The 14,267-nt window shown below is 36.0% G+C and overlaps 3 protein-coding genes across 4 annotated transcripts in view; 1 reads left to right on the top strand and 2 right to left on the bottom strand.

The window, feature by feature from the left end:
• Nucleotides 1–2,991: 2,991 nt before the first annotated feature.
• On the top strand, nucleotides 2,992–6,096 carry LOC17884557. 2 transcript variants are annotated; one of them, XM_006286394.2, is made up of 4 exons: nucleotides 2,992–3,104; nucleotides 3,213–3,274; nucleotides 3,532–5,614; nucleotides 5,711–6,096. In XM_006286394.2, the coding sequence occupies exons 3-4, from the start codon at nucleotides 3,539–3,541 to the stop codon at nucleotides 5,915–5,917; spliced, it is 2,283 nt and encodes a 760-aa protein (XP_006286456.1). In that variant the 5' UTR covers nucleotides 2,992–3,104; nucleotides 3,213–3,274; nucleotides 3,532–3,538; the 3' UTR covers nucleotides 5,918–6,096. The 2 variants fall into 2 exon arrangements, with proteins under 2 accessions (XP_006286456.1, XP_023637050.1); XM_023781282.1 differs by lacking the exons at nucleotides 2,992–3,104; nucleotides 3,213–3,274 and having other exon boundaries at nucleotides 3,310–5,614.
• A 283-nt stretch (nucleotides 6,097–6,379) lies between these two features.
• LOC17884319 (laccase-8) lies at nucleotides 6,380–9,292 on the bottom strand. Its single transcript, XM_006287288.2, has 6 exons — nucleotides 9,158–9,292; nucleotides 8,339–8,490; nucleotides 7,994–8,238; nucleotides 7,784–7,894; nucleotides 6,722–7,687; nucleotides 6,380–6,647 (listed from the first exon to the last, which is right to left on the bottom strand). Exons 1-6 carry the CDS (start codon nucleotides 9,254–9,256, stop codon nucleotides 6,463–6,465), a joined length of 1,758 nt encoding a protein of 585 aa, XP_006287350.1. The 5' UTR covers nucleotides 9,257–9,292; the 3' UTR covers nucleotides 6,380–6,462.
• Nucleotides 9,293–11,380: 2,088 nt separating this feature from the next.
• LOC17882297 (laccase-8) overlaps nucleotides 11,381–14,267 on the bottom strand; it is a 3,548-nt gene continuing 661 nt past the window's right edge. Inside the window, exons 2-6 of the mRNA XM_023781248.1 lie at nucleotides 13,435–13,586; nucleotides 13,098–13,342; nucleotides 12,902–13,012; nucleotides 11,844–12,803; nucleotides 11,381–11,737 (exon numbers count right to left, since the gene is read on the bottom strand). Coding sequence (XP_023637016.1) covers nucleotides 11,553–11,737; nucleotides 11,844–12,803; nucleotides 12,902–13,012; nucleotides 13,098–13,342; nucleotides 13,435–13,586 — 1,653 coding nt within the window. The 3' untranslated portion in view covers nucleotides 11,381–11,552. The remainder of the gene's footprint in view (nucleotides 11,738–11,843; nucleotides 12,804–12,901; nucleotides 13,013–13,097; nucleotides 13,343–13,434; nucleotides 13,587–14,267) is intronic.

The following is a 14,267-nucleotide window of genomic DNA, read 5'->3' as shown; positions in this document are numbered from 1 at the left end:
GTAAAAATCATACTGTATGTCAAAGAAAACACATTTAATTAACACGTGAAGGATAAATTCAATATCAGTATTAAAACTCATATAGTTTATCAAAATCGTTCTATATATGTTTTCATTTACATTTAACAAGTTTGATAATTAATGAATGGTATAGCCGTATAGGCTAGCTCCATGCACGGTGACCACAATTTGGTCCAGCTCTAAGGATAAAAAGGTTAGAAGAAAGTGGTGCTTTTGTCTTTGGTTCTACTTCTAACCTAACCATAATATTCCCTAACGGTTTTCATGTCTTTGCTTATATGTTACGATCCAGAGTGGTCACTACACGTTTTATATAAAAAAAAAGTTATGAAATTTCCCTTTACTTATCTCATAGTATATAATTCCATACAAATATATTTCTTTTGTGAAAATAGGCACAACCTTCACTTCTTTCTTGCCTAAGATTTTAAGGTGTGAAAGATGTTAAAATTCCACAACTTTCTTCTTGCTTGCATAGTTAAATATCTTTGGCAATATTTACTCAAATTTTCTTGTTTTTTTTTTTTTCATATTTTCGTAATGTCGTAATGTGTACATAATAGATGTGTCGAGCAATGCAAACAACTTGATGTTTTGTCTCTTTGTTCTATATCAGTTGTCGTATTGTACGTCGTTGTTTCCCTTACAAAGCAACCCTAAAAATAAGGTCCAAAGTGTTCCACCTTTTGTTATTAACAAACGCAACACGATGACAAAGAAAGTAAATAAATATTTGAATAATACTTTGAACAATTAAACTATCATGATTTTGTGTGTTCTATAATCACATCGAGAGTTTTGAGTTTCACATATATGAATACAACTACTAAAATGATAGTTAAATGAAATATTGCAGCTGAAGAAAGCCTGGAATGATATAAAATTAAAGAATATTATCTACTCATTCCATTCTTACAAAACATTTCATCAACTTTTAATTTCTCCTTACGCTATATCATTATTTTTAACAAGAACATGACTTTCAACTTACACTACCCAATATCCATCCATAATCAAAAGTTCTTTAACAAAATATCTCATTTCCTTGAGCTACAAACTAAGTTATCTTTCTATTTGTTTGTTTTATGCCTAAATTGCACCAAAAAGTTTAAGGATTTTGAAAATTACAAAACTCAGACAAGAAGAGAATTTTAAATCCCTAATAAGACCTGTACTTTATAAAGTTCTTCGTAATGGACCGAAGCAAACCCGTTAAGTTCTTAGTTACGGCTTTTGCGTTTGATTACATAATTTTACTGGGCCACAATATATGGGCCTAATAATATGTTATTCTGGGCCTTATATACAAAACCCGTTTGGGAAAGTACACTAGAATACTAGATGCTGCTAATAAGTAAATGAGACCAAACTTTTTTAAATTACATGCAGCTAAGCAAGGGGATGTTGCCAACAACAGAAAGCAAAGAGGATCGTCTTTTTCCTTCTAAGAAGATTAAAAAGTTATTCAAAATGTCAAAAAAGCTATATTAAGAAAATACTATATTTAAAGAATCACCTAATAAAATTAATATATTTTAAATAATGTAACAAATTTTGTTCTCTAGTGCAACCTATTACAAAGTTAGACCCGGACAAAACCTGACATCGCGCAGATTGGTTGTTTTGTTGAAAAACTTGGAAACATTATTTGCTTCCCCAATAACATTATCTTTTTTATCAATGTGAAATTGCAAAAATGAATCATAACCTCTGTTTCCTTTTCTATAAAGATGATAGTGATGATAACTTTACTGTTTATGTACGTGCATGTTCTATGAATAATTGATTGTTGACAAGAAAAAAAAGATGTAATAATATAATATGATTTTGATTTCGATAAACAAAAATAAATAAAAGAATATCGATTATATCTTTTCTTTGAATTTCTAGGATAGAAATGAATTAAGCAATGTGTAAAGAGTAAAGTCGCATTTCTTGATCAAAAGCACCTTAGTAACCGAGTCATCTTACGGCTAAATCATATCATATTCAAAACCCATGATTGAAAGCATTGGTTTTGGACCATAAAGCATGTTCTTAAATCTTTATAATCTCGAGATTCATTGAGTAAGCTTCTAATTCCCTTTTGGCCGATGCAAGCCGATGTACTTTGCAATTTCTTAAACACGTATAATAAGAGATACGTAATGTTTTAAATGCGTTCGTTGAAGGTATATTGTTTAAAAACAGACCATAGTAAACTTTGTCTTGTTAGTCAAAGAAACTACAACAGATATTTAACAAGTTTACGACGTGCTTGCTCTATCATAATGTTAGGAGAAAAAGAGAGAGACGACAGAAAAAAGGTAAAAGTAGAGAGACTGCCCTTTTACTTTATCGAAATAATAATAATAATAATAACATATAGTACTTACTCTATTCTAATTGGATTAATGATCTCTAAGTGCTCTTTTTAGTCAAACAAATAACAGGCTCCTCGTGCAGAAAACAATATTTTGTTTTCTTTTATATGACAACAAATATAAAGACATGTAAATTGTGGTGGCATACATGTGCAAGATAAAAAATATAAAAGAAAGTTTACTAATAATATCATTTGATCTGATTTTAGAATATATAAACCAGATTATTAAGCCAATTTTAACATCTATATATATAATACGTTTTGTTCATCACATGATATTATTATTAAACCTTGTAAAGCCGTAACGGACAAATAATTGTAAAGATATGCCAAAATCGGGAGAAAAAAGTGGAAAAACAAAAAAGATAAGAAACTTATACGTGCCGACGTCAGCATTGTCTTATTAAATTATTATCTGCGTTTCCTTTTTTTTGGGGATGCGATACGGAAAAAAAGAAGAAATAAAACGGAAGTCTCCTTAATGGGCCTTCAGTTCATATCAACCACACGATCCATCATCGCTATTAATCTCGACCGTACGATCACTTTTTACGCGAAGGGCCTTCTCTTAAGCGGCGAAGAAGAAGAAGATTCTCTGCGCTACTTCTTCCTCGATTCCTTCCTCTCTCTCTCTCTCTCTCTCTCTCTTCCTCTCTGATCACTAAACCTTTTCTTGATTTACGTTAAATCTGAACAAGATTGAATCTTGATTTCTGAGGTTTGTGTTTTTCGATTTTGCTTCTACTCCACGTTGTTCCCTTCCTTCTTCTGCCTCCACATAATAATAATAACAATTATTTTGTTTTCTTCTCTTCGACGATTCCAGGCACCAACTCGAGTTTGAGATTTTATGAAACCTTTCTGGATTTATACATTCGCTTTGTAATGGTAATGTTTCTTTTCTCCCTTTCTATTTTGTTTCTTTCGCCGGGACAAATCATGCGTTAATGTTCCTGAGAATGCGTTGGAGGTTTGGGTTTAAGCAGATTTAGATTTTTTTGCTCTGTGCTTCTTCCTTCCTTTCTTCATATCAAAGATTTAGTCTTTACACATTGTGCTCTGGTCAATCATTCTGAAAGATTTGTTTTTTTTTTAGTGCTATATTTGTTTCAATGGAAATAAGTTTCATTGGTTCTCTGTTGTAGATGGATAATGGCTACAAGAACTGAGCTTGGAGATGTTCTGAAACAGAGCCAAAGAAGAACGGCGTCAGATATGGCGGATGCGAGGTTACATAAAGGAGGAGCAGAGATGAAGGAGTGTCCAACAAGTGGCACAGACAGTGAGATTCTTCGTGTCAGAACGAAACGTTCAAGCCATAGTCGTCGAAAGGAATGTGTCGATGAGAGTTTGGAAGACAAGGACGAGCTTGTGAAATATATGTCCAAGTTGCCAGGTTATCTCCAGCGTGTAGATAGAGGTGAAGAGAGCGTACCACAGAGTAATGTTTTGAATGTTGGAGTCTTGGATTGGGATCGTCTTGAGAAATGGAAGCGTGGTCGAGCAAGATCAGGGAAAAGTGAGAGACATGTGTCTAGTTGTGGTTTTGCTACTACTTCTACCTCAGGAGTAGTTGTTCCCAATGAATCTCATCACAAGTGTGAGATTGATGACCAATTCCCCACTTGCTCAAATCTCGGTAAAGTTAAAGCCTTCCGGGATCTTCAACATTCTTTGGAACCTGTGTTGGCTTCTAGGGATTCATTAAATAAGCAGGAAATAGAAACTTGTAGCAGTAAGCCCTCTGGAAGAGATCACAAAGCAGTGGAACCTAGGAAGAGCAGAAGATCGCATTCGAATCAGGAATCCTCTTCAGGTTTATTGTCAGAAATGGGAAACTCTGGTGGATCACTGTCCATGAAGAAAAACTTAGTGGTCCGGGATAGGGATACTCAGAAGAGAGCAGGGGAAAGAGCTACAGAAAGTGCAAGACATTGTGTTGAGAAGAAGTTCAATGAAGCTTCTACAACTGGTGAAAAGCAGGAGTTCAGCAACATTTTTCTCCTTCGTTCAAGAAAACAGTCACAAAGCAGCACTCTTTCATGTGAGCCCCAGTCACTGGATGATAACATGAGGGGAGCAAGGGAAGCTAACCGTTCCTGTCCACTCTCTATCGACCTAGAGAAATATTCTGAAGATAGGATGTTGCCTCTTGGTGCTGAACTTTCGGGTAAAAAGGAACGGTCTAGTGGGAGAAGGCATTCAAAGACGGCTTCGAGGATATTTGATCAAGAAATACGCGAAGATGAATCAAGAAAGGAGAGACACCATTCACCAAGCAAGCGGTTTAGTTTTAGCTTTGGTCGTCTCAGCAGAAGTTTCAGCGTGAAAGAGGATTCAGATGGCCAACCTTCTCAGGATGCCTTCAAGTCTAGCTCTATGAGATTCGATGGTTCAGTTTGTCCATCTCAGTCAAGTAACCCGGAGAGCCACAACACTCATTGCAGATCTCGAGTTAGCCCTCTAAGACGGTTTCTTGACCCTTTATTGAAACCAAAAGGCTCTGAAAATGTTCTTCCATCGAAAGCAAGGTCAAGTTCTTCCAATCCAAACCCAACCAAGAGCGACATACAACTTCAGGATGAAAAGAAGCAAGATACTTCGAGAACCAGAGCTCTTTTTCAGCTAACGATTAGAAACGGCATCCCTCTGTTTCAGTTTGTGGTCGAGGATAACAACAACAGCAGCAGCAGAAGTATTCTTGGGGGTTCAATGAAAAGCTCATCATTCAAAGATGATTCTGTTCAGTACTGCACGTTTTACTCAGTTAATGAAGTCAAAAAGAAAAAAAGCGGAAGCTGGCTTATCCATGGACACAAAGAGAAACACTGCGGGTTTGTCTACAATTTAATTGGTCAAATGCGGTTGAGCAACTCCATGAGCTCAGACTTAACCGAGCAGAAGTTCAGAATCATATCTCCTGTTATTAGGGAATCAGTTCTGTTTGATGAGTCAGAGCAAGTGAAAGGGAGAAAAGAGGTTGCAGCTGTAGTTATAAAAAAGAAGCCGGTCGAAGAAAACTGTACTGGCCTCGAGGAAACGAGTGTGATCATTCCAGGCGGCGTTCACAGTTTCCCGGAGAAAGGAGCACCATCACCGTTAATTAGTCGGTGGAGATCTGGAGGTTTATGCGACTGCGGTGGCTGGGATGTTGGATGTAAACTCCATGTCCTCTCTAACAAATCACACCTCCATGAATTCAATCAAACCTTCGAACTGTTGGACCAGGTACATATTACCATGTAAATCTGTGTATGTTCTTTGTGTTTTTCTATTATGGGGTTGTTTATACCGTGTTCTTGAATGTACTCTTTTACATTGCAGGAAGGAAGTGAACAAGAGTCTGGTCCAGCTTTGGCGATGATTGAGCTAAAGACAGGGATCTACAGGGTGGAGTTTGGTCCGTTGGTTTCACCGTTGCAAGCGTTTTTTGTGTGCGTGACGGTTATAACATGTGCTTCCGAGGCAAAGACCACCGTAAAATCATCTTCTCCTTTGGCTCCACCCTTATCTCCTGTTGGTAGAGTCTAAACTCTGGACACAAGCAGAGTATCTAATGATCAATTAGTCTTTGTTATAATTTTCCCAACTTGTATTGTGTTGTCTCGTAAAGAAGGGAGTCAAAATCACAGAGAGATACAACACTATGACCAAAATCATGGTGAATATATGTTATTTACGTAATGTTCCAATTGTTTTGTAGATCATAACTGAATTTAGCAATATCATGACGAAGAATACAGTAAATATAAGAAACTATAAATTATAGCTGAAAATGGGAGTATTCAAATTTCCTGAAGCAAGCGACTGACCCATCCACAATTAAGCAATATATAGCTTCGAGTCCGAGTCAGACTCTGATATATGGATTAGTAAAGTTTTTTTTTGTCAACAATAACAAAAAGATTGACTTATAACAGCCAATTCGAAGGACAATGATTAGTAAAGTTGTTAGTTTTGTTTGTATGTTATCGCCTCAGTGTCTTGCTCCAGTGATAAATCAATGTTTTGATAAGGTTTAATAAATATAATAAATGGTAAGGAAGCATTAAAACGAACCATAAGCTAAGCTACTTTTAGTAAGACAAATCAACGTTAGTTGTCCGAGAGTCATAGATCGTCGGATCCCGGGTACATTGCGGAAGACTCGACGGTGGAGATGGCAAGCTCGTTTCTGGAGTTGGCCCATTTTGAACAATGAAAGCCATTATAATCCCGTATGGTAAATGTGCATCCATGTGACAATGGAACAGCCATACACCTGCAAAAATACAAATGTCAGTATTTCACACTAATCACACTAGTACGTATATAGAAAATATAAAGTTGGCTAACCAGGATTATTAGCGACAAATCTGAGGACCACCCAGCCACCAGGTGGTACACCGACGGTATTGTGCATTTGTGGGTTAAAGAGATTTAGCTTTCTTGCATCACGGAGAGGATCGTAGTTACCAAATCCATAAGCCAGCACATAGAAGTTGAAGCCGTGAAGGTGCATGGGGTGGCTCTCCGCTGTGAGTATCCCTGTGTTTTGCAAAACGATTTCAACTGTTGAATTAAATTTAATTGTCTTGACGCTAGTCTTTCTCTCCGGAAACATCATCTTGTAGTCAGATTTGGTTCGCTGTTGGAAATTTACGTAATCAAATTTAAGCGGCGGTTGGTCGGGGAAGTCGTTGGCATATACTCCGGTAATATTGTAGAGATAAGCTTCTTGTAGAGAGATACTCTCGGGCATCACAAAAGTATGGTTGTTGAGAGAACCAGCATACCTTTGACCCAACGGTCCAATACACTTGGTGTTCGGAGGACATGGGTCTAAGCCAAGTCCCATAGTTATGAACATTTTCTCGTCCACGTGGCGAGGCACTGGCGTCCAGTGAGGTCCACCCACGAGGCTAGTGATGTTCGAGGAGAACTTATGAGCGGTGGATATGTCATTAGATGGAGGCATCAACGGCTCTGATGGAGATGATGATGATGTAGTGGCACCTTCGTAGATGATTAAGCCTCTCGTGGGGCTGACATCAGGAGTCGGTATCCCTTTGGCACTAATGTAAGGGATGATGGCCATGTAGTACATTCCGATGGGCTGGTCGGCGGTGAGAAGTGCGTCAACGGTTTGTCCAGGCGTTAAGATCATCACATCGGTGAGGTAAGGCGTCGTGTAGATAGCATCTACAGCGACCACTGTTACATTGTGATTTGCTATTTTGAAGAAGAGGTGAGTGTTGAGCGCCGCGTTAATAATCCTTAGCAAGTATGTTTTTCCTTGGACTACATTGAGATTAAACATCCCTACCAATGCCAAAAGAAAATATGACAATAAAATAAAGACAAGTTTTACATAAGAAGATCAAAAGTAATTTAACTTAAGTAAAGAGTGAAGATTACTATTCTTAGAGCAAGGATATGAATCTCCGGCAATGCCATTTATGAGCATAGCATCAGAAACGGGAGCCGGTCGTAAATTGAGAAGTCCAACATCTATGTCCCACCATTGTTCTTGCATATTACAAATGTTTATCAAGAATCTTCATTGTAAAAGAAAATAATAATCCTGCTTCGTTCTTGATTTAGAAATTAGAATGGAGAAAGGCTTACCAAAGATGAGAGGAACTTCCTTGTAGGGTTTGGGAAAAGGGTAAGGACGACCGGATCGGGGACGGATGATGAGAGCCCCGTGAAGAGTGGCACGTAGATTAACGACGTGTGCATGCCATAACAATGTACCTTCTTGTCCAGTCACATCGAATCGATACGTGAAGTCATTATTTGGTTGAATGGGACATTGAGTTATCATATTCGCACCGTCCATCCATGAGCTCTTCAGCTGAAAAACTCCATGCCTACAAATATAAAATCAAGAAATAAACTTCTATTAATGATACCTACAATTGTTTGATGAAATAATGTGACCATATCAATAAATTAGTTAACGATAATTACCAATGGATAGTTATATTGTAAGTTGAGTTATTAATGACATGAACCACAAGAGTGTCGCCTTCTCTAACGTTTATCGTTGGACCCGGAAGACTTCCGTTAACAGACGGTATTATTTGCTCCTTGCATAACGGTTTCACAATAACGTTTTGGACCTGTTATCAGACGCCGTTAAGTATCATTTATTACAGTTGAGTAATGTCATCAATATAGAAGGTGGATTAGTCAAGTACGTAAATGTTTATTAACATAAATACATCGAAAAAGGGAAAAGGAAATCTAAGAAAGATTGGAAAGATGATATTTTTTTTTTTTTTTTTTTGTGCACCAGAAAGATGATATTTCTAAATATGGAAATTAATGGGTAATGAATTATGTTTAGAGAGAGTTCATTAGGTTGGTAGTGCAGAAAACAAATATAATTAATTTAAAAGTGAATCTTTCTGCGTATCATTTAAAAGAGAGACTCATAAAATGAATCTTTATATTTCTTGGTCTCCTTTCTTCATCTTCAATCTCTAATTTATTCCTCTCATTTCTCATACTATTTTTCTTTTAATTTTCTCCAGATTCATCAAAGAGAAGAAGAAGAACTGAATCTATCTTGGATTTTTATCATATATGGATCGGATCCACATACTAAATGTGAGGATCCGTTATAGTTTTTTTTAATAGAAATAGTGACTATATAGCCTATACAATAAAATTTAGTAGTATAGTATATAAAACCCACAATATATAAATAACAAACAATTCAATTTAAGTTATGTAGAAAAAAAAAAAAAAGAAGAAGGAGAAAGTGGTGTAGGAGTAAATACGTACGTGTAAAAGATGTTCGACAACAGATGCGGAAGCAATCGAAGAAAAGAGAAGAAAGACAATGAAGAAGAGGGCTTCGTTTGCGAGATGAAGTCGATACATTCTTGTTGATGTTAATAATGCAAGGAAATGAAATCGTCGTCCTCGTCGTCGTTACCACTTACCCCAGTAGTGATAACAATTTGCCCAACTTGTAACTCTTTTTTTCTTTTCTTTTTAAGTCAACAACGCTACTCTGCGAGAGACCCTCGTAGCTCGTATGCGTATTTATGGAAAGGAACTAAGCCGAGAGATGTGGGACACTATAATAATATTATACCGACAAAAGTGTTTTTTTATAAAGTTCAAGACAATATATTTTAGATTTTGTAATGATATTAAAATGATAAAACCTCCCATGCATTATTTTATAGTATAATGATAACTATAATTATTAATCAGCCAATTGCAATCTCAAGTTGCACACCGCACACGTTGACAATAACAAAACAACAATAAAGACTGCCAAAACTTTAACTCTCTGGATTAATATTTTTACATTTGTTTGGATTAATATTACCTCCTAATTAATTTTGATTTATGTGTTGCTGTTTGATGTAATACCGTAATCGTAAAGAGGTCGATATCTCTAATACGATTTCGACCCTTAGTGGTGGTGTACGTGGCCCAAAAACCGATCTTATATTAATGTTCCCGAAAAGAAAAGTATATAAACTAGGAGGGGAACGTTGAATCTTACAATATCTACGTTTTATGTTTAAAAAAGAAGAAGAAATAAAAATCATCTCGGGTCAAGGGATACACGACACAGTTACGTAAACATGAATCTACTTTACCTACAGCTAATAAGTGACTTTCCCATGTGAGAATGACGAGAGTTCATCTGGCGTGATTGGTTAGTTTAGGAGTTAGGACTTTAAAGATCAACATACTGTATAGTCTTAAATTAATAACTTAATGCCAATTTGCATTCGTTCACTCACTGTCTCCATCTCCAAATTAAAGTCCAACCCATCATCCTTCACTTATAAACAAATTTAAAAGATAACTTTTTTTTTTTTTAATATATTCTTTCTCTTTTTGGGAACTCATATTTTATTTATTATGATTCGCATGTTCTCTATTTAAGTGGTATATCCTGTTCGAAAGTTTTTTTTTTTTTTTTGTCTTGAAGAATCTGTTTAAAATTTTTATTTGTCATTTATGCAAATTTTAATTTGATTTAATAGATATCAGTGTATTTCATTTACGCCAATATAAGTAACGTTTTATTCTCCGGTAAGCATCTACTGTTAGTATTAGAAAGTAACTTTTTTTTTTGTGGTGAAGAGTACTATTTAAACGTAACTAATAGTATCGATTTGGTCAACAAAATATACTATGTAGATTTAAATTATAAATAAGTATATTAACACAGAGACATGTCGCAACATCATGATTCAGTGTCAACAACAGTTGATTATTGGGCTAAATATGACCGTTTATTTCTATGTCGGCTCATTCTCATCAATTTATTAGCCCATTTAGGTCCAACGCGTACTTAAAGCCCATTTATCCGGGTATTCTTTTTTAATTATTAATTTGATTTTAAGAGAAAGAAATAATAATCTATATTCCCAAACGAGCGCCCCATTAACCACCATAAAACCAGATAATATTATTTTGTAACACGAACAACAAACTGATGATTACTACGATTTATTCTCAAAATCATATCACTGTTAACTTAACAATTCAAACTATATGATGATGTCAAAAAAGCCTATAGTATTCGATAATAATATTATAGCTTACGAAAGCATGATCCACAACCAAACTAACCAAAATGTAACTGTTTAATAATTATCGCTATACCATTATAAAACATGCCTAATATGTAGATCTGAACTTTAATTTGTTTCAGACAAGACAAAAACAAAAAAAAAAAACAAAAAAAAATATCAAAAAAAAAAGAAGGAAATTTTCTTGGGCGGAAGTCTTGATCAGCATTATTTGGCGGAGATAATGGATGCATTTTGCTTTTAAGTCTTTGGCGCAGATCATCTTCATCACCGTCAATTACGTCGACGGTCATAAATAATCTCGAAAATATATATTATTTAACGTAACTTTCCAATTTCTTTGTAGATCGTAACTAAATTTATTAATATCATGGATAGTTTAAAATACAATACAAATAAGAAACTATAAATTATCGCTGATAAATGGTAATAACTTGACACGTCATGAGAAAGAGTCGGCTGAGTGGTGTATTCAAGTTTCCTGGGACCTGAAGTGTAAGAGACTGATCAATCCACAAGTAAGCAAGAGCTTCGAGTCCTTTGTCCGACTCTGACATATCGATTAGTGTAGTTGTTTTGTTTGTATGTTCTTGCATAAAACGAACAATAAGCTACTTTTAGTAAGACAAATCAACGTCAGTTGTCCGAGAGTCATAGATCGTCGGATCCCTAGTGCATTGCGGAAGATTCGACGGTGGAGATGGCAAGCTCGTCTCTGGTGTTGGCCCATTTTGAACAATGAAAGCCATTATAATCCCGTATGGCAAATGTGCGTCCATGTGACAATGGAACATCCATACACCTGCAAAAAGAAAAAAGAAAAAAAAAAAAATACAATTTCAATATTTCTATAATAATCCATAGATAGTTGGTGTGCATGTAAATTAGAGATTGAAAATTCCGCTAACCAGGATTATCAGCGATAAATCTGATGACTACCCATCCAGCAGGTGGTACACCGACAGTATTGTGCATTTGCGGGTTAAATAGGTTTAGCTTTCTTGCATCACGGACATGATCGTAGTTACCAAACCCATAACCCAACACATAGAAATTGAAGCCGTGAAGGTGCATGGGGTGGCTCTCCGTGGTGATTATCCCTGTGTTTTGCAAAACGATCTCGACTGTGGAATTAAATCTAATTACCTTGACACTAGTCTTTCTCTCCGGAAACATCATTTTGTAGTCATAACTTGTTAGCTGTTGGAAATTTACGTAATCAAATTTGATCGGCGGTTGGTCTGGAAAGTCGTTGGTGTATACTCCAGTAATATTGTAAAAATAAGCTTCTTGTAATGAGATACTCGCGGGCAACACAAAAGTATGGTTGTTGAGAGATCCTGCATACCTTTGACCTAACTCTCCAATACACTTGGTGTTCAGAGGACATGGATCTAAGCCAAGTCCCATCGTTATGAACATTTTCTCGTCCACGTGGCGAGGCACTGGCGTCCAGTGAGGTCCACTCACAAGGCTAGTGATGTTCGAGGAGAATCTGTGAGCGGTGGATATGTCATCCGACGCAGGCATCAATGGCTTTGTTGGAGTCGATGACGTAGCACCTTCATAGACGATTAAGCCTCTCGTGGGCTTGATTTCAGGGGTTGGTTGCCCGTTGGCACTAATGTAAGGGATGATGGCCATGTAATACATTCCGATGGGCTGGTCAGCGGTGAGAAGTGCGTCAACGGTTTGTCCAGGCGTTAAGATCATCACATCTGTGAAGTAAGGCGTTGTGTAGACAGCATCTACAGCGACCACTGTGACATTGTGATTTGCTATTTTGAAGAAGAGGTGAGTGTTGAGCGCCGCGTTAATAATCCTTAGCAAGTATGTTTTTCTTTGGACTACATTGAGATTAAACATCCCTACCAATGCCAAGAGATATATGACAATAAAATAAGGAGAAGTTTTAAAAGAGGAGATCAAAAGTAATTAACTAAAGTAATTAAAGAGTGAAGTTTACTATTCTTAGAGCAAGGGTATGAATCTCCGGCAATTCCATTTATGAGCATAGCATCAGAAACCGGAGCCGGCCGTAAATTGAGAAGTCCAACATCTATGTCCCACCATTGCTCTTGCATAATATTATTTTTTTCAAACATATTAGGAAAAATCATGCTTTGTTCTTGATTTAGAATTTAGAATGGAGAAAGACTTACCAAAAATGAGAGGAACTTCCTTGTAGGGTTTGGGAAAAGGGTAAGGAAGATTGGATCGGGGACGGATGATGAGAGCCCCGTGAAGAGTGGCACGTAGATTAACGACGTGTGCATGCCATAACAATGTACCTTCTTGCCCAGTCACATCGAATCGATACGTGAAGTCGTTATTTGGTTGAATGGGACATTGAGTTATCATATTCGCACCGTCCATCCATGAGCTCTTCAGCTGAAAAACTCCATGCCTACAAATATAAAATCAAGAAATAAACTTCTATTAATGATACCTACAATTGTTTGATGAAATAATGTGACCACATCAATAAACTATAATTACCAGTGGATGGTTATATTGTAAGTTGAGTTGTTAATGACATGAACCACAAGAGTGTCGCCTTCTCTAACGTTTATTGTTGGACCCGGAAGACTTCCGTTAACAGACGGTATCAGTTGCTCCTTGCATAATGGTTTCACTACGACATTTTTTACCTGTTAATGTTAGACACCGTCAACATTTGACAAAATTTCAAAATTAAAAGAATTTGCGTACTATGTTTGTGTCAATTATATGAATTTCTTGTATTTTTTCCAATAGGTCAATTTACTTATCAACATATAGATTTTTAAAAAAACGAAAAACAATATATATATATACATAAAAGAGTACTCGAATGCAAACCAACAAAGAATATTCCATTTTTAATTCGTAAAATACCAAAAAAAAAATGAAGATGCCATAATGTTTACCAAAAAAAAAAAAATGGTACTTTTTCTTTGATAAAGAAAAAATAATAAAAAGTTATAAGTTTATATAACAAACACGAGAGATCGATAGTTTATATTATTGCCACGAAAATGTAAAAACAATACAAAAACTAAAACAGTAGTAACAAAAATTCGAAGTATAAGTATATATATGTTTGTTCACCACCACTCAAAGCATAATTATAATATGATGTTTAAAACTGTGAAGGATATAAGTAGAGTAGTTTCATCAATTAAAAAAGTTGGTTAGTCAAATTCGTATATCGATTTGTTACTGCTAAAAAAAGGAAATTAACGGGTAAAAAGATACTATGTTTTTAAAGTGAAGCTTTATAATTTAAAAAGAGAGACACTCATGAACTGAATCTATTCTTTCCTCTCCTTTCTTCATCTTCAACCAGTTTT

The sequence above is a fragment of the Capsella rubella genome, unplaced genomic scaffold (genome assembly GCF_000375325.1).
Source record: "Capsella rubella cultivar Monte Gargano unplaced genomic scaffold, Caprub1_0 scaffold_6, whole genome shotgun sequence".
Classification (NCBI taxonomy): Eukaryota; Viridiplantae; Streptophyta; class Magnoliopsida; order Brassicales; family Brassicaceae; genus Capsella; species Capsella rubella.
Note: the sequence above shows the minus strand (reverse complement) of the source record. Positions and strands in the feature narration are given on the sequence as shown.